Below are 19,043 nucleotides of genomic sequence, written 5' to 3'. Positions count from 1 at the left end.
GGAAGAAGCTGAACAAACATGGGTGGAAGGACAAAATGTAAAGTTAGAAACCTAAATTTATCGGTTGGCTTATTCAATGTTACAAACTAAAATTTGGCATTAATGGTAGACGTCAATCTGTACAGAAGGTGATATATACTTGGTTAAATACTTAGAATTTCCTATCACAGGATGCAAATACAAAATGCCACCATATGTGACTTACTAAGCAGTCGTGCTATTCATTACACAAGCAGAAGAAAAAAAAACAACACATTTTTCAAGTGCTAAATGAGGTAATGTGGTATCTAGAAACCATTTGGCCAATACATATCCATAGTAACAACACATCTGTTGTTAACAGCACAACAACAGATAATTGTGCTGCCCCAGGTAATACTCTTGGAAGTAACAGAGGACCCCACTCGTAAAGAATCATACTAAGTTTTTGGCTCCTCTGCTATTTCCATTATAATCACATTTCTGAAAGTCATACAGTCCTGTGTTATGATAAAAATGAATTGTCTCTGTGAAACAACATTACATATTCTAAAAGTCTCACAAAACTTTGGAAGTAGCCCTACCATTAGATTCATGCCCTACCATTGGCAGCACAGCTACAGGAAGGTGTCCTCCATGCACAGAACCATGAGGCTTTGGTTACTCAAAAAACAAAACAAAACCACACCACCATCAGAAATACGTAACATACATGCTTATACCTATATGACAGGCCACTCTAGTGCTAGCTCATCTCTCTTCAAGCAAAATCATCACTGACATCAGGCAAAATAGGGCACAGACTTCAAGATTCTGCCTACAATTCTTTATCTCATATGAGTTAAATAAGGGAGTAATCTCTATGGCTCATTCCCAAGCAGTAAGTTGTTTTGGGGTTTGGTTTGCTTTTTTGGGTTTTGTTTGGTTTGGGTTTTTTAATCCATTCAGCACTTATCTACTACATTTAACATGCACTAAGAGAAAAGGAGGTGGAGGGTAACTATGCTGCTCTGCAGAAGCAGGACTTCTTCCCTATCTGTGTCTCCCGAGATTTTGCAGATACCTGTTTGTGACCAAAGATGTAGCTTTCTCACCCAGACCCAGCTACTGTTCTGTTTCCCAAGACTCCTCTCCCTCAGAGGGCCACAAAAACTAACCCTACCTTCCTTTTTCTGATGTGCAACCTTCTGAAACAAATCAAGACATAAGGCTGCTGTCAATCCCTCCATCCCCCAGCCTGTATTGACTGCCGGTCAGGATTGCCCCTACCCAAATGCAGGACCTTGCACTTGGTCTTGTTGAACCTCATGAGGTTCTCACAGGCCCACCTCTCCAGCTTGTCTAGGTCCCTCTAGGTGGCATCTTGTCTGTCACTTGTGCCAACTGCACCATTTAGCTTGGTGTCATCTGCAAACTTGCTTAGAGTGCATTTGATCCCACTGTCTGTGTCATTGATGAAGATATAAACCAGTACTGGTCCTAATACAGACCCCTGAGGGACACCACTTGTTATCGGTCTCCATCTGGACATCAAGCCATTGACCACTACCCTCTGGATGCAACCATCCAACCAATTCCTCATCCACCGAACAGTCCATCCATCAAATCCATCTCTCTCCAATTTAGAGAGAAGGATGTTGTGGGGAACCATGTCAAAGGCCTTACAGAAGTCCAGATATATGACATCCATAGCTCTTTTGCTGTCCACTGCTGTAGTCACTCTTCACAGATGGCCAGTAGGTTGGTCAGGCAGGACTTGCCCTTGGTGAAGCTGTGCTGGCTGTCTTGAATCACCTCCCTGTCCTCCATGTGCTTTAGTATAGCTGCTAGAAGGACCTGTTCCACGATCTTCATTGGCACAGAGGTGAGGCTGACAGGTCAATAGTTCCCTGGGTCCTCCTTTCTACCCTTTGTAAAAATGGGTCCAATGTTTCCCTTTTCCAGAGTCATCAGAGACTTCATCTGACTGCCATGACTTTTCAAATATAATGGAGAGTGGCTTGGCCACTTCATCAGTCAGTTCCCTCGGGACTCTGGGATGCATCTTGTCAGGTCCCATAGACTTGAGTACATTCAGGTTCCTCAGGTGGTCACAAACCTGATCTTCTCTTACAGTGGGAGAGACTTTACTCCCCCAGTCCCCATCTTGTGGTCCACCCACTTGAGAGGTGTGGGAAGAGATGTTGCCAGTGAAGACTGAGGCAAAGAAGTTGTTGAGTACCTCAGCCTTCTCATCTGTTGTACCAGTTTGCCAGTCTTGCTTATCAGAGTGGGAACACTTTCTTGGACTTCCCTTTTCTGGCTGACATACCTGTAGAAGCCCTCCTTATTATTCTTTGCATTCCTTGCCAAGTTCAGTTCCAGCTGCGCCTTGGCTTTCCTGACCCCATCCCTACACAACGAGGAGACATCCCTATACTCTTCCCAGGATACCTGTCCCTGCTTCCACTGCCTGTGCCTTTCCTTCTTGCTCTTTAGTCTTACCAGCAGGTCTTGACTCAGCCTTCCTTTCCTGATTTCTTACACCTGGACATCGACAGCTATTGCACTCTATGGAAAGCATCCTTAAAGACCTGCCAGTTCTGTTCTACTGCCTTGTCCCTGAGGGCCATTCTCCATGGGATCCTATTGACTAACTCCTTGAAGAGCTGGAAGTTTGGTTTCCTAAAATTCAGGGTCCTGACTTTACTCTTCACCTGACCCATGTCCCTCAGGACTGCAAACTCCACCAGTGCACGATCACTGCAGCCCATGCTGCCTCCAGTCTTGACATCACCAATTAGCTCACTTGTGTTGGTGACCAACAGGGCCAGTATCCCCTCTGGTAGGGCTGTCTATTACCTGGCTTAAGAAGTTATCCTCGATGCATTCCAGGAGTCTCCTGGATTGCCTATGGCTCACCGTGCTACTTTTACAGCAGATGGTGGAGTGGTTGAAGTTCACCAGCAGGACGAGAGCCTTGCAAGCTTGATGCCTCCTGTAGCTGGAATAAGGCGGCTTCGTCAATAGGCTCCCCTTGATTAGGTAGCCTGTGGTAGACACAAACCACAAGGTTTCCTTTGTTGCTTCAGTCTCTGATTCTTACCTATAAGCTTTCAACCTGCTCATGGCTATTCTTCAGAGACAGCACTTCACACTCTATCCATTTCTTGACATAAAGGGCAACACCTCTGCCCTCCTTCCTTGCCTGTCCTTTTGAAACGCCTGTACCCACCAATAGCTGCACTCTAGTCATGGGATTTGTCCCACCAAGTTTCAGTATTGGCATCTAGGTCATAGCTTTCTAGCAGCATGGTAGCTTCCAACTCCTCCAGCATGCATCGGTGTAGAAGCACTTCAGCTGGGCTGTTGGCTGTGTCACCTTCTTAGAGGAACACCCGTTAATTTCTTTGACATATTTCACTGGTGTTTCCCTGATGGTTCCTATGACCTCTGGAGCCCCTGGCTCATCTCCATAAGACTTCAAGTGTGCTGCAGTGTAGCCAACATGTCTCAGGGCAACAGGCTGAGGGCCATCACTAGCACCCTGTCCCTTTAATATTGGGGTGTCATCCCACAGCTTGTCAGGGACAAGCCTGATATTATCCCGCTCCCCCTTCAAGTCTAGTTGAAAGCTCTGCCAGTGAGCCCAGCTCGCTTGTGAGTGAACACCCTCTTTACTCTTTGAGAAAGGTAAATCCCACCCGATGCCAGCAAGCATGGTGCCATGTAGGCCATCCCATATCGATAGCTTTGTGTTGTGGGGTTTACTTCCAACCCCCTGGAGATGAGGCCCCCAAACCAACCCCCCTCAACCACACACACAAAATCCCTTCGCTCAGCACCAAGTGCTGAATAGCATTCAGTTGCAACATGATGTCATTACCAATTAGGGCTTCATGGGAACCACAAATTGACCTCAGATTTTCCTGGGCCTGTAGATTATTCAAGAGGAAAAATGCCTGAACATAAGCATTTCTGTCAAGTGTAATGAAAGAGGAGGACAGCATTTTTGGCTTCCTCATCATGTAATAAAGAGGTTTTTCTCTTGCTATTAAAAAGAGTGGGTTTAACTGATTCTTCATGGAGAGTATCACATCATAACATATAGCTGGCAATTACAGCAGATTAATGAAATTACTGATTTAGGAAAGAATGGTTAACAGTCAGATCTACTAGGCACAGAATATTCTCCTAAGGAAAGGGACTGAAGAATCCCTGCCCACATCTCTTCAACCTTTGCAGAGGAAAGCACGGGATGATCAAAGCTGGAGAGAACCTCCAGTACTTATGTGAAAGACTCCAATTATCTAACTCTGTAAGTCTTCCTCCATCCTACATGTCAGTGCTTGAAGATTTGGGGTATAGGGCTATGCAGTATTATCTTGTGTTAGTACCCAGTCAGCCGTAGGAGATGCATGACTGGAAGCTGCTTCTATCAGGGCAAGAGCTAATAAAGACATGAATGTAGATACTTAGCAGGGTGCCACCCAGGCAATGTGGAGATGGGATTGAGGAGAGAGAGCACTTGTAGCCACAGGAAAAAGGAAATCCCATTCTAGGACAGCTCCAAGGTTGCAGAAGAGGGAGAGGGAAAGTTGTAAGATCAAAGACTGAGAAATGGGGCACAGTAGAATATGCATGTATCCAAGCAGAAAGTTATACAATGCAACACACATTAAAGTTGAAGAAAAATAGCCAGAAAAAAAGGAGATACAGTGAAAGGAGCCATGGGCTGAGACCTGAGCTTTCTAAGTACCGTACACAGTACACAATTGTGCTATTTTTTGAGCACGGCTTTTTGCATGCTAGGGCCACAACAGAAGCTGCCAAGTTGTACCACAGTACTAGAGACATGAGAGCTGGCAGTTTCCTAACTGCCAAGTTAGAAAATTGGCATGTTTACTCATACTAACACCAGGGGCTTTCTTGAGGAACACAAGAGGAATAACAAGTATTAGAAGACATGTCAGAAAGACCATAGCAAGTTCACAGAAGTACTGCTGATATCCATACAGCCATCACTTACTTGAATAACTCTCGAGAAGAGCAGCAACAGACTGGTCTGACCTACACTAGGAAGGTAGTACTTAGGCTCAGGAAACACAAGTATTACCAGTGATAGATATTTATCATGTGCTCTGCCCTCAAATGGATGTTGACTGTAGAACACCATACTGTTTAAAGCATGGAGATGACAATGTGGGAGCAGGGGAGTGCGTGGCAGCAGCCTGCAGAAAGAAGCAAATGCATCTGCAGGGGCACATGGCAAAGCTGTGTTCTTAGATACAGAAGGAGATGTAGCAGCACAGAAGTTGATAAACAGCTCATCTCTGATTAAGTTGGAATACAGTCACGCTCCTTACATCTTGCATCGTTCTTTTTTGCTGAAACTGTTGCAAGTTAGGAACACCAAAGAACAGAACTCAGTCATAGGGGCTACTATTTTCTGTTAGCAGTCTGACAAAGACCAAGGATGAAGAGAGGCACAAAAATATGATACTATTGCTCAGTTGCTAAGAAATCTAGCCTATTTTCCTTCTGCTTTACCTATTTTTCTTGGTGAAGCATTCAGCTGAGACAAGCTTCTAATTTTACAGTCTTTCCATAAGTATAATTTAGCTTAACCAACTGGATTAGTTGTCTATTTTCTGTGGTGAAACTATTCTACTGTTCCAGACCACATCTGCTTTAGAAAGCTCTCCATTAGACTTCCTCTTCTCTGGTATTGGTCATAGAAGTCATTCAATGCAACTGCTGTAATGAGCTAGCCAGCATTCTGTGTACCAGAAGGCATAGGAAGAGCTTTTGGATGAGAAAACATTGAAAAAATTACTAAGAGCATTTGTTGCAATTATAGGATGTAAGTGTGATCAAATTCCTGCATGATCTCATGACAAAAGGAAGGGCTTTTAAAACTACTGTCACACAGAAATCAGAGCCTAAAATGGAAATTACTAGGAACAAGCATTCTGAAACAGTTACCTTCTAGGTTAAACCCTAGCTCCGTTAAAGCAGGTATGGAGTTTCATACGTTTGCAGGAGGCAACCTGGGAAAGCTTAAGCCCTTCAGAATGGAGTGACATTAAATACCACTATACATTTTGCAATAATAATACATGCCCATAATACAGAATTATCAATGTTTGTGTAAGGTTTTCAAAGCCTCAGAGAGCATCTACTATAGGAAGTCAGAAAAAAATTAGCTGGGTTTTTCATTCAGAATAAACAACAGGAATCTCACAGGAAATAAAAATACTTTTCTCTTACCTTTCAAGTATTTTCAGCTGTCTGGTTCAGAACCCTTCCAATACAGCACCATTTGCAAAGGTAATTTGAGCAAGCTGAAAGGTCACAAAGTCCTCTCCCCTTTGCAGTCCAGCTGCAAACCATCACCAGTCCCTGCAGTGAATTTAAGTCCCCATGGAACAGATGAAAGGAACCAATAGAAGTATCAGGGTTTTTCCCTCCCACAAACCACCTAAGGAGCACACTGGGTTTGGGAGCAATTCCCTCACCCAGTATCAGTCTCGCACACCAGCAGAAAGAACCATTTCCTATTCATTTTATGCTCTGCTTCTAGTCAAGAGCCAGAGAGCCCTTCTGGGCCTCTAAATCAGACAGCAAACATCTTAGAATTATTGCCAAGACCCACATATTGACAAGCACGTTCAAAGTATTAGTGATGTGAAATTCAGGTGGAGTAACACAGAAAGTAAAAATAAAACACCTTTTAAAACCAGTAGCAGTTAAACACAATGCTGCGCTTATCCAGCACAATACTTTAAAAAAAAAACCCTCAAGAACCTAAAAGAAAGCAAATTACATGTTGTAGGCATCATTAAGGTATGCACATGATTATTTTAACCATGTGCATTATTCAGCCCAGTTTTTAGTTAACAAACTGCCTCAGATTCTGGCCAGTTGCTTTGCTTTACTGCAACCAGAAGCTGTGCTGAGCGAGCTGAAGACCCCAGAAGCCTAATGGCTATCAACACACATCATTAACCCTTGCTAACCTCTGTCACTGCAACAGGGTCATGAAGTCAAACACAGCGTGCTTACCACACTGAACACTGCAAACACCACTAACTCACTGGGACTCTGTGCTGTCTCAATTGGTTTGTATTTTTTAAAGCTGTAAGCACCAAACACCCTGTCCTGGGCAACCCTGTTACAGAAAGGGAAAGGTAGTGCTGCAAGGCAACACACATGGTCCCACCTCCACAGCTGGGAAAGTACTGATTACACAGGTGATGCTATTGAGCAAGGGAGGGATTCAGTCCTGGCTGAAAAAATAGTTCTCCTTCCCACACTCACTGGTTTCTCACTCACCTGGACCATCTAACAAACACAGAGAGACCAAGGAGAAGCAGAACAAAATATTGAAGAAACAAATGTATGCTCTAACATCCAAGTCCCCTTTGCTAATATCTAGCTCCCTACTTTATTTGCTCTGGTGATATTCTACAGATTGCTTTTACCAGCTGGAAAGCTGAAACAATAGCACCTGTTGCACCAAAGTGGCCTCTTTCCACTGATCACCATCACCTGCACCATCAGCCTAGGTGGGTAAGTTATTGGGGAAGCTGTTGCTGCTAACTGCAGCATGTATAATAAAATTCGACTGCATTAGCCTGCTAACCTGGCTACTTCTTCCAGATTATACCTAGGTACTTCAGGACTGGTGTAATGCACCAGGTATCTATGTAAGCTGCCTGGCACAGAGACAACAAGCAGCATGACAAACTGAGAGAGAATCCAGCTTCTTGCACGATGTTTTGGATGTAGCTAACAAGTTGATATGAATGGAAAAATTAATCAAAATCATTAATTCAACTTCAAAAACTTAATGGATGTTCTCTCTAAGATCAGGACGTAGACTTATTTTAAACACTGCCTAAATGAAGTCTCAGTTGGTAGAACAAGACAGTTTCTTTCATGAAACACTAGGGTAGTTAGGAACAACAGAAGCAGAATTTCCCATGTATTTTTCATTGTTCAGGGTTATAACTATTCATTTTTTTTCTGCAAAATGCTGTAACTTAGCCAAAATTAATGAGTTTTAAAAAATGCAAAACACTGATATAAGTTTAGGAATAGTCCTAGGTGATAAGCAAGCAGACACAGAAACTCCAAAGAAACAAAACTAAAGCCCCTTTTAGGAAAGCTGCTGGCAGGGAACCACATGCGCGGCAACGACGGGCGTACAGGACAAACGTGCTTTTCTGGACAGGGACCCCACGACACGGTGCCGTGTGTCTGCATCACGTTTTCCCCGTGGGACTCTATTTTTCCCCCTGTCATTTTTACAGACTTTCCTCTCCAGCCTGGGATCCTTTCGGTCCACCCAAAGTCGAATCCCGAGGTTTCTGTGGAAGATGCCAGCGACGCTGACATCAGCACCGGCACAGACAGCACGGCACGCTAAAAAGGTTTGAGTTCTCCTTTTCTTTCCACCCGCAAAACGCACTGGAAATACAGTTTCAGCGTAAAAGGGTGGACGCGGAGGGTGAAGGCTTCTCCCCTCAGCCCCGGGCCCCCATCCCACCGCAGCTACCGCCTCCGCCCCACCCTTGGCCAGCCCCAGGCGCATGCGCCGCTCCGCCGCCGCGCGGCGAGAAGATGGCGGCGTGGGCCCTCGCCGGTGCGCTGTGGGCCGCTCGGCAGGTCAGCCCGCCTCTCTCCTTCCCTCCCCTGCTCCCCTTCGGGGCCGCGTCCCGCCCCGCCGAGGTGCCGGCGAGCGGGCAGGGCCCGGCGGGGGGGCACGGGGCTTGTGTCAGGCCGCTGTGGGGGGGCGGCCGGTTCGGCCCCGCCTCAACCCAAAGCTCGCTGGAGGCCGGGGGTCATCCGGCAGCGGCGGGAACAGCGCGGGGCGGAGGGACATGGGTGTAACTTCGGGGTTGTTCGTATCCCCGATACCACAAAGTCTTTGCTGGCTTCTGTGAACTAAACTGGCTCGCACCCCGTGCTTCTTTGCAGCTCTGGAGCCCCCAGCACAGAAGGGACGTGGACCTGTTGGAGTGGGTCCAGAGAAGGGCCACAAAAATGATCCAAGGGCTGGAGCACCTCTGCTATGAGGACAGGCTGAGAGAGCTGGGGTTGCTCAGTCTAGAGAAGAGAAGGCTGTGGGGAGACCTTATTGCGGCCTTCCAGTACTTAAAGGGGGCCTAGAAGGGTGGGGGCAATCTCTTTGGAAAGGCCTGTTGTGACAGGACAAGGGGTAATGGTTTTAAACTAAAGGAGGATAGATTTAGACTGCACATAAGGAAAAAATTTTTTACTATGAGGGTGGTGAAATACTGGCCCAGATTGCCCAGAGAGGTGGTAGATACCCTGTCCCTGGAAACATTCAAGGTCAGGCTGGACGGGGCTCTGAGCAGCCTGGTGGAAGATGTCCCTGCTCACTGCAGGGGGGTTGGACTAGATGACCTCTAAAGGTCCCTTCCAACCCAAGCCATTCTATGATTCTTGGGCAGCAGCTGTGCTGCAAGAAAGCTGTTTGAAATAGCCTAACAGATATTTATGGGTATAATTCATACTAGAATTGGGCAAATGCTATGGGCAACAGGCAGTTAGTAAAAACAACTTTTTTTTAAACTAGGTTCTCCCCTCATCGTGCACGAAGCAAGTGCGGAGCTACTACGTGGACTGGAGGATGCTGCGGGATGTCAAGAGAAGGAAACTGGCATACGAGTACGCGGATGAGAGGCTGCGGATCAACGCCATCCGGAAGAACACCATCCTTCCCAAGGAGCTGCAGGTAGTGAGCAGCTGCCCCACAGCTGCGCCTGGGCTGGGACAGGGCACGAGCCCGTGCCTGGCTGGTACCGCTGTGATGTGTGCTGGGTTGCCGTGGCCACTTCACAGACCTGAGATTTTTTGTTTATTTAAAAACCTGGAAACCTGATCCAGCCAAAATCACCAGTTTTTTCAGCTGGAAAGACTTAATTTTCCTCCTTGCCTGAGCTACAAGCATGTAAAAGTCGCACCAGGTCTGGGTGTTAGATCTGTTCTTAAAAATGAAAAAATTCACTGTCCTGCTCTCAGCCTTCCTTACTAAGCATTAAAAACATTTGCAGATATCAGAAATATTCTTACACTATTCCTGTACATATTTGATCTGTCCATGCCTAGTTATGGGGAGATCCTTTCACACTTAAACATTCTGGAAGAGAAAGTGTATGAATCTGGTTTCATGTATTGACTTTACTGTTCTCTTGGCAACTCTAGTCTGTGTTAGAAGTCCGTACGGGGGGGGAAAAAGTAAATTGCAGCTGGCTTTGCTTTTGGCATTCCTTAGCTCCTTTTGTCACCTTTTGAAGTCACAAAGTCATAGCAGCAGTTAGATTGAAGATGATGACTCCAGGAAAGTAGTATTTTCCTCCCCTACAAAACCTTGTTTGGGCTCCAAAATTGAAGTCTTAAAAATGAAGGTACAAGTCTCCTCTGAAAGTATTAGACTGCTTTCTGAATAAAATCATAGCAATTAAATAGGCCAGAAAAATACTGGGGGTGTCTCACTGTAGTAGATAAGAGCGCTATATACACAAGAAAGATGCACAACTGGACAAAACCAGTAACTGAAATACGTTCTGAAAAGTCCTACTGACCTTGCTGTTACTGAAGTTGAAAGTCAAACGGCTGCTGTCTCGATGCCACCTTCCTGTGAAGGTGAACATCCCTTCAGAAAACAGTCTTGCACTATTGCTTTTCAGTGCTCCTGCAACATAATGGGAGTTTCTGTGGTCCAGCCTCAGACCTTCCTTTTACCTCCAACAGTGACTTCCTACCATGACCAAACACAGGATTCTTTTGAGCCCTTCTGTCCTTTAGGTATTGAGTGCTGCAGTTAGGGATGCTTACCCAGCTTCAACAGACTTTCTTTAGGCTGAATTTCCCTGCCACACTGACTTGTTCTTCTGAAATTCCATTTGCTGGTACCTTATGCTTCCTGAAAACTGTTGAGGTCTCTTGTACGTGGAAAGACCTTTCTTAAGCCTCCTCATTAGAACAGAGGCACTTTGGCTTGTCCTCTGCCTGTAGCTCCTTCCAAAGTATACTATATGAGATTCCTTTTACTGACATCAAAGCATATTACCTGGGAAGGCAGCTGATAAGGAACATATATTTAAGTTCAGCTTCTGTTAAAGATCTAGCCCACCCCGCAACGTGGACAAAGCCAAGCAGATTTTCACTGAGGATAATTACTGGCATGAGGTTGCTCAGTCTGTGTAATGAAGTGAACTTTAGGGCCTCCATGTGGGTCATTTTACATTCACTGTTAGGATGCCCCCAAAGAAGGGGTCAAGTGAGGAGGACAGGCGCAAGTTTCCTATCAAATAGCAAAGCATACTTATGAGGTGGAGGAGAAGCTCATGGTGGTACCTGCTCTACAGCAGGTTTTGAGGTCTGGCAATAAGCCCCCTCAAAATCCTGGGGAACACAGATAAAACTCTATGCTGTGGTCTTCTCTTTTAGGAAGTGGCTGATAAAGAGATTGCTGACTTGCCCCGGGACAGCTGCCCTGTGAGGATCCGAAATAGGTGTGTGCTGACATCCCGCCCTCGGGGGGTGAAGCGGCGTTGGAGGCTCAGCAGAATTGTTTTCCGCCATTTTGCTGACCATGCGCAGATGTCTGGGATACAGAGGGCTATGTGGTAGATCACCGCATGGCAGAAAATTAAAGCAAGACTGTCCTGTCTTAAGAGTCCGGCATCAATATCAAACCAATAAGGGAAGGATAGGAAGCCATGTTGATTCATTAAACTCTCTTACTGGACTGCAACTGGAATCAGCTAACTGACAAGCAGCATGACGGCACTAAGCTGATCTGTGTAAGAGGCAGTTTTATTATGAGGGAGAAAACACAAATCACCACCTGATTGTTGCAGAACTAAGGTGAAGTTTGTCAGAAATAAAGACATACAGCACAAAGCTTGTTTAAGCAGTTTTTTTGCTACTATATGGTAAGTTCACCATGGTAATTTGGGTAAAAGCATAAATGAAATTATACAACAGGGCAAAGTAGTAGTCTGCCATGAACAAGGATGAGCACAAACTGAAAATAAAACATGGCCTCTTGCTATGCAAACTTAATATGTGTATTAACAAGCAGACACAGTGAATAAAGGACCTATTAGAAACTACAGCATGCTAGTATTTATCTCCTGCTTGTAGTGTAGTGCTTGGTCTAGTGCTTTAAGAACAATGAAGCAAGTCCTAGCCTAGACCATAATAGGAGAGTAATGGCTTCTGTAATTCATCAGGTAACATCAAACAAATCTGTCTTCAGGAGAGGCATGAGAAGGAAGCAGGAAGCAAACAACAATAGCAACATGCCTGCTGCTCAGCTCACATTTGCCCTCTAGGCTTCACCAAGGCAGGGCAATAAAGGGGAAATGGCTACTCCATCCGCCCCAGCAGTGGGGCTGAGAGGCTGCAATAAACCGCCAGATGGAAGGTGCACAGGCAGCAAACCGACAACCACCAACATTTGGTGTATAAGCTATCTTGATATACTTCCTACTGTCACCTTAAACCCCTTGGAAGTTGGCAGGAGAAAGTGGAGCTTGTCTCTCTTTTCCTCATATACTGCTAGAGCCAGGGTGAACTCACTATCCAGTGTCAGCAGCTCACTGCCCTCCTGTGACTGATGCCACCCCAGATGTCACAGCATAGGCACTAAAGAGCTGCTTCCATTTTCAAAATTAAACTGGTTAACCAGCCCATAATTAACTTCTGAGAGTAATTGTTTTAATACCACAGGATTAATACCATATTGTTTCTGCTCAACTAGCAAGTGCTTGAGACAGTGGTTCTACTTTCTTCAGCATTTCTCCCTTTGTGGCATGCTTTACAGTTCAACATACTTTCCCACGTCTAATCAAAAAACCACCCCACCCCACATGTTGAGGATGACATTAATGCCAGCAACCACATGGGTACAGCTGTCACTTGCAACAAAGAGGCTGTGACCTATCCTAGTTTAGGATTACTTTTCTTTTACATTCTGTTTTCAGTTTCACAACACCCTCTGCTCATCCGAGATGCTTTTTCAAGGAGGGTTAAGGATGTACCTACGCTCCACTCTTCAGGAAATGGTGAACCACGTGACTGAAAGAAATGCTTTATAAGCTATTTTATTTAAATATTTTCTCCAACCTGAAATGGAAAATGACTGTCTTTGCTTGGAAGAAGGTTGTGTAAACAATGATCTTTGCAGCACAGCATGTCTCGCATGGAAGATCAGTGTTAAGGCGGCCCTTAGAGTACTTTCAAATATCCATTGGTATGTCCCCTTTGGATTGCTTTTCTCTGCTTTCAACCCAGGCCTTGTTGATGGTGCGCTTCATTTCATCATCCCCTTCTGCATACATCTTTTTTAAAAGGTTCATAAGCCCTTCACTAGGATCTGAGGTGTCATAGGCAGCCTTCCTGCAAGATGGATACATGAGAAGATCAGGCATATCCAACAATTCTGGGCAAAAAAACATAAATGCCATTATTTGTTTGAAACATCCTGGTAGCAGTGAAGATTTTGCTTTGGCAAAGCTTTAGACCCCAGCAGTCTTCAGTCATGCCTCAGTCCCCTTCTGAGTTGGGAGAATCCTAAAGAGTACCCTTAAACTAAGTGCAGGTTGAGTAGTATACCTAGATCCGTCCCACTAGGGATGACGGGAAGCGTTCTGCAGTAAACATGACCCTGGAAGCATGACCCAAAATTAATTTTAGGAAGCAGGAGTGGAATATAAGAAACAAACTGCCAACATCTGTCTGTGCCGTTATGTGAGAAGTGAATAAAAATAGACAAATGGCCACACTGAGCTCTTTGAAGCAACCGCATTGGCAACCCAAAAGGTATTTTTGGCTTCTCATTCTTTTTTAGATTATCTCCACAGGTTAATTGACTCAGTTTTTTAACACCTTGCATTTCAAAGGAATTTTCTCAACTTAAGAAGCCAGCTGGCAAACACTGACACCCACATAGTAAACACCAGGGTATGACATGTCCCACATTACCAGACTACACATAGTGCCCTCTCTAGCACAATTGCTTCTCTTGATTCTGCTTTCTAAAATCCCTTAGGCAGTTACTGGTTTCTGCAGGCTACCCAAGAAACACGCAGATCAAAATGGATCAGCAGAGGGAGCAAGTTCCCCAAGCACAGGGCTAACCCATCAGTCTCACCGACCTGAGCACCAGGCATATTTCTGAAGCAACTCATTTGTCATACCGTCAATCCCCAACACTTGGAATAAGGCAGCAATACTTATGGTGGCAGGCTGGGCAGTCTGCAGGACTTCTCTGCACAAGATACTGGCTTAACAAAACAACCCTGTCCCTCCAGCAACGTGTGTTAGTCGTCAAGTTGCCTCCTCTTAAATCTCCAGTGATGCCATTTGAGAGGGTAAGTTACTTTTGCTCTAAATTCAGGTCTGGTTAGTGAGGACTAGTCAGCTTTAGCAAATAATCCTATCAACGTACACAAAAGGAATAGTTGTTGGCAGGCATAACTTTCTCTAAAGTGAGTGTTTCCATGCTTCAAGGTGGGTACACACATTCTCTTCTGGAGAAGAACAAGTGCACGTATTCTAAAATATTATAAAACTATTATATACCACATTTTTTTATCTCTCTCTCTCTCTCTCTCTCAAAACACATCTTTTTTCCCCAGGTGTTTCCTGCTGTAGTTTACCACCCTTATACTTCCATGCTTAAGCTGCTTGTAGGATTGCTCCCAAGCACTTGAAGTGATATAAATTAGCTGGAGGCTCTATATGATGATCTAGGTAAACAGAGACCTATTTTGCCAAAAGGTCACTGGGATTTCTGTGCAGGCACTTCACACACAGGGGACAAAACAGTAATTATTTCAACCAGCAGAGCTTCAGGGAACATATACGTATATTTCTACATAATATACACTTAACCTAAAAAAAGCCAACCTCACTAGAGCTGGTTTTGCAATGAATGCAGCCATCAAAATATAAATGAATCTTTAATTGGTTGATTACCTTTAGCACTCTCACCGCGGGTCTTACCTATCGTATTTCCAAAGATGCAGCATTCATCATTAGTAATAAAGCAGCAGAAGAGTGGCAAACAGCTACTCAAAGCTTATCTCCTCCACTGCCAGTGCTACTAGTACCAAAAAAATCCCAACCCAATGATTCTCCATCAGCTTAGGGGCTTGTCCCCCAGAACAGCCATTCTCACAGCCTGACTGCGCAGTCAGCGCAGCGCAGATCTGCTCTCCTGGCAGTGCTGAGGCAAGCTGGAGAACGAGAAATGGAAAACAAGGTGGAGGGTTGAAGAGACACTTACTCTTTCTCTTTGCTTTCTTTTTCCACTTGAGTGAGACATTCCCATTTTTCCTCCCGCTTCTTCCTACACATCACAAGGACCGTGTCTGTCTTTATCTGTATGGGGAACAGCAAAGCATGAATTTAGAATGCTTCATAAAGGAATACTAGTTACAATCAGAATGAATAAGATTATCTTATAACATAAACTTCCCTCTGTACTCTACATTTATCTCAGCTATCGATTCTTATGCAGCAGACAGAAACTGTAGCATGTACTCAGGTTCGGGGTACAAAGCGTTAACCTTGTGTGGACAATTTAAATGGCGCAATTAACACAATACTAGTACAGAGCTATAGTGCCAATATGGAAGAACACACAGCGCTGCAGAAACACCATTCAGTGACTCTCGGGATCTGAAAGTACCCAGGACTGTCGGGTAAAGGGTGGCTATGCCAAGTTCAGGTAGAAGCTCTCTCAATTTATTTCTCCAAGGATAAGAAACTAGTTTTAGGGCATTGCTTAACCTTGGTATGTGTTTACAAGTTACAAGGAAAGCCTGTTTAATTGCAACCCTGACCTAAATTTCACGAAGAAGTCCTGCGTGCTACAGCAAACAGGAGTCTGCTGGAGCTCTAGCTTAGCAAGTACGTGACCGCCACTCACTTTTATGCCGTGTTAAAAACCACCAGAGCATCATCCTCATTTATTTCAGTTGTTTTAATTTTACACTGTCCTAGTTTTGGGGCAATTTCAAATTGAACCATTTCTTTACCTCTGATGTCACCAAGTGCAGCACGCAACTGCACAGAATGCACATGAGGTATCCAGCACATCCCTAAGCCCAGAAAGGTGCTACACGTAGCGCAGTAAGGGCACTGTCACCAGCTGCAGTCATCAGCAGTAAAATGTTACTAGTGTTCAATTCTGGAGCAACACCCCCTTACTAAGGCAGAGCAGGTTTCAGCCTTTGCTTTGGGTATTAAGCCTATTTAAGCTTCCCAAGATTTCAGTCTACAGACAAGTCTCTTAGACCTTAAAATTGCAAAGAATTTCTCAGAGGTATTTAAAAGCACAGGGATACAAATGGATGCTTAGTGGAATTTTCTGCTTAATTATTTCTGAAATCCTGTTGGAGAGCTATTAAAAAAAGTGTACAATACCCAGACACGATATTTCGAAATAGGAGCCCACGGATTCCAGAGAACAATTCCACAGTTATGACAATTACAGATTAATAAAAATCATGTTCACAGCAAAGAGATTTTACAAACAGAAGGGAGGGCCTGAAGGTTAGCACTGAGTCTCTCAAACTAGGGTCAGGCAATGAACACGATACTTCGTGTGGAAACTAAATGTCTCTAACAGTTGAGGTGCACTGACCTTTCTAGAGCTGCCTTCCACGGAGATGGGTTTCAGGAGGTTGTTGAAGGTCATGGTGTAGTTCTTCCCATTCAGATTCTTCACTAGCAGATCGAACGACCTGGATCCAGAAAGTGAGGGTAAGAAGGGCACAAATATTCCAATCATTGTAAGACTATTGTGCCTTGCCACCAAAACCAATGTCTGAACACCCTTTAGCAGATGTATTTCTTTGGAAAGCATGTCAACAGGCTTCAATTACTTTCTTCCCAGGGCTCTCAAATCTTCAGTCGGATTTAATGCTGAGGATTTAAAAGGACCTGTCCAGACTTCACAACAAATCGAGACCTCTAGGGTTCTCTCTACCTCACCCACCTCCTACACCTTGGAAAGGCAGATTTACTTCATGTATGCTTCAGTTCTATCACCATCAAAAAAATCAGGCTAACACTACATATCCTCTCAGGTGAGATGAGGTGCAGCAAGCATTTGTAACATGAAAATACCCAAATACACTCTAGGAAGAGCTATACTTAAGTGTATGTGCTAAGTGCTACTAAAAGCTAATGCAAGTTTAGGAAAAAAAAAAAAGGGGGGTGGGGGGGGGTAAGGGCTGATCCAGAACAGAACTCAACACAACACATTCCTGCATTTCAAATAGCTTTCTTCATCCACGCTCTCCCCTGTGGCACGGTGCAACAAGAAGAACTCACCTCTCTGTGAAATTCACCTGCACATTCTCAGGTGGAAGCTTCTGTACTCCATTTAAAGAAATATAAATCTTAATAAATTTATCTGACTGATCCCAACCTGCAAGTGAAAAAAAAAAAAAAAAAAGAGATTAAGTCCTAGCTTTCCTCCATAAAATTCATCCATCCAGTCCAACTGCCCCCCAAAGTCCCCTAGCAATATCTGGGATCTCTGCCTTATTCAGACAATCTTCACAGGAATAAGGGAGACATTAATTTTTCAGGAATAACTTGAGAGAAAAAGGAGGTCCTCACACATAGCCCCATTCCCTAATTCCTGCAAATTCTGAGAAAAGCCATGTATCAGCTCATGTAAAAGGAGAGCAACTCTGCCTGCACAGGGGGAGTCAGGGCTTGCTGTCTGCTTTTGCTGCTATTTCCTTGACCCACTTTTTCCCCTGCTCCCCACATGACAAGAAGCTTGAGCAATTCCCTCTCCTTTCACCTACATGGTGAGCAGAAAAGCCAAAGCTCACTCTTTCGTTCCTGCTACACACTAGGCGATGGAAAAATACTAGTTGGCACACCAGGGATCGTAATGCACCCACCAGTACTATAGCACACACAGAATTAATATGCACCGTGGCTGGGATGGCAAAGTAAGAATATAGTAGCTTTTAAATGGGGTCTCCAGTATGAAATAAACACTTAAGAAGGCTTCTCTCTAACGCTAAGTGGCAACCGTAACTGTCACTAATGCCACCCTGCCTTCTCCACAGAGACACCGCAGCTCTAGGAAGCGTTCAGAAAAGTAACCCTACCGTAATTGTTTATTTTCACTGTGTACCCTCCCAGCGATGACTTTTCTTCCTCTGCCGCATCTTTTGGCTTCGGTGGAGGTTGATTCTTGATCTCTAGCTCCAGCTTGTGCTTCTCTGTCATCAGGACATCACGAAGTCGCTTCCTCGTGGCTTTCATAAGCAGTTCTTTAACCTCTTCCAAATCTTTCTGTAACTGATTCAGAAACAAAAGATCCCACGTATGTATTAGATACAGATCTTTTTGCTCACGGTTCACAGCTAAGCAGTCAGTTACGTCGCTTTCGGACTTCCCAGATGTAGCAGTTTCAGGTTTATCAAGTCAGTGGTTGCATTTCCCTGCGCGCCCCGTTAAGCACGAAGCCGCCCCTCCCTCACTCCCTGGCCGCTCACGTCTTCACCTCCCGACTAGGATACATTTCCAGGTTCAGGCTTTCATTGATTAAAACCCGACAGAAACCGATGAAGCCGGACAGCTGGCACAGCTCCTCCGTGCGTTACGGATTATGCTAAAGGCGCACAGCACCACCTCGGGCAGGGACACCTACGGCGCCCCCCGGGGCACTCAGCTGCCAGCCCCCCGCCTCCCAGCCGCGCCCGGATCCCGCCGCCCCTCGCCCGCCGCGGGGCCCAGCGTGGGCCGCGCACCCAGACCCGGGCCCGGGGCCTGCGCTGAGGCGGGGCGGAGCGCGCCTGTTCGCCGCTGGTTCCAGTCAGAGCGGCGGGTACGGGGCGGGGGGCGGGGGGTGGGGTAGAGGGTAGAGGCTCACCTCCTCGCGCGCGGTAGCCATGTCGCGTGCGGCGCCCCCCCGGGCCCTCTGGAACGTTCCGGCCCTCCCGCCCCTCCCGCGCACGGCGCGAGCACCCGTGCCGTCCGAGTGACGCAATGCCGCCGCCGGAGGCGCGGAA

General features: G+C 45.4%; 3 protein-coding genes across 3 annotated transcripts in view; 1 reads left to right on the top strand and 2 right to left on the bottom strand.

Moving 5' to 3' along the window:
* The window catches only part of TNN (tenascin N), a 33,520-nt gene extending 27,061 nt beyond the window's left edge, over positions 1-6,459 (bottom strand). Inside the window, exon 1 of the mRNA XM_064454441.1 lies at positions 6,229-6,459. The gene's annotated coding sequence lies outside the window, so the exon portion shown is untranslated. The remainder of the gene's footprint in view (positions 1-6,228) is intronic.
* A 2,062-nt stretch (positions 6,460-8,521) lies between these two features.
* MRPS14 (mitochondrial ribosomal protein S14) lies at positions 8,522-11,895 on the top strand. Its single transcript, XM_064454440.1, has 3 exons — positions 8,522-8,628; positions 9,563-9,721; positions 11,440-11,895. Exons 1-3 carry the CDS (start codon positions 8,584-8,586, stop codon positions 11,620-11,622), a joined length of 387 nt encoding a protein of 128 aa, XP_064310510.1. The 5' UTR covers positions 8,522-8,583; the 3' UTR covers positions 11,623-11,895.
* Positions 11,896-13,084: 1,189 nt separating this feature from the next.
* Positions 13,085-19,043, bottom strand: CACYBP (calcyclin binding protein). Its single transcript, XM_064454439.1, has 6 exons — positions 18,905-19,043; positions 18,138-18,330; positions 17,341-17,437; positions 16,649-16,748; positions 15,287-15,381; positions 13,085-13,395 (listed from the first exon to the last, which is right to left on the bottom strand). The coding sequence occupies exons 1-6, from the start codon at positions 18,923-18,925 to the stop codon at positions 13,236-13,238; spliced, it is 666 nt and encodes a 221-aa protein (XP_064310509.1). The 5' UTR covers positions 18,926-19,043; the 3' UTR covers positions 13,085-13,235.

Source organism: Phalacrocorax carbo, chromosome 6 (genome assembly GCF_963921805.1).
Source record: "Phalacrocorax carbo chromosome 6, bPhaCar2.1, whole genome shotgun sequence".
Lineage (NCBI taxonomy): Eukaryota > Metazoa > Chordata > Aves > Suliformes > Phalacrocoracidae > Phalacrocorax > Phalacrocorax carbo.
Note: the sequence above shows the minus strand (reverse complement) of the source record. Positions and strands in the feature narration are given on the sequence as shown.

Excerpts from the sequence above, each read along its gene's own strand:
- CACYBP (XM_064454439.1), bottom strand. The coding sequence starts at position 18,925 with ATGGCTACCGCGCGCGAGGAG. Across the intron at positions 18,331-18,904 it reads TGGCTACCGCGCGCGAGGAG|TTACAGAAAGATTTGGAAGA; the intron begins GTGAGCCTCTAC and ends TTTCTGAATCAG. Across the intron at positions 17,438-18,137 it reads AGTGAAAATAAACAATTACG|GTTGGGATCAGTCAGATAAA; the intron begins GTAGGGTTACTT and ends TTTCACTTGCAG.
- MRPS14 (XM_064454440.1), top strand. The coding sequence starts at position 8,584 with ATGGCGGCGTGGGCCCTCGCCGGTGCGCTGTGGGCCGCTCGGCAG. Across the intron at positions 8,629-9,562 it reads CGCTGTGGGCCGCTCGGCAG|GTTCTCCCCTCATCGTGCAC; the intron begins GTCAGCCCGCCT and ends TTTTTAAACTAG. Across the intron at positions 9,722-11,439 it reads TCCTTCCCAAGGAGCTGCAG|GAAGTGGCTGATAAAGAGAT; the intron begins GTAGTGAGCAGC and ends CTTCTCTTTTAG.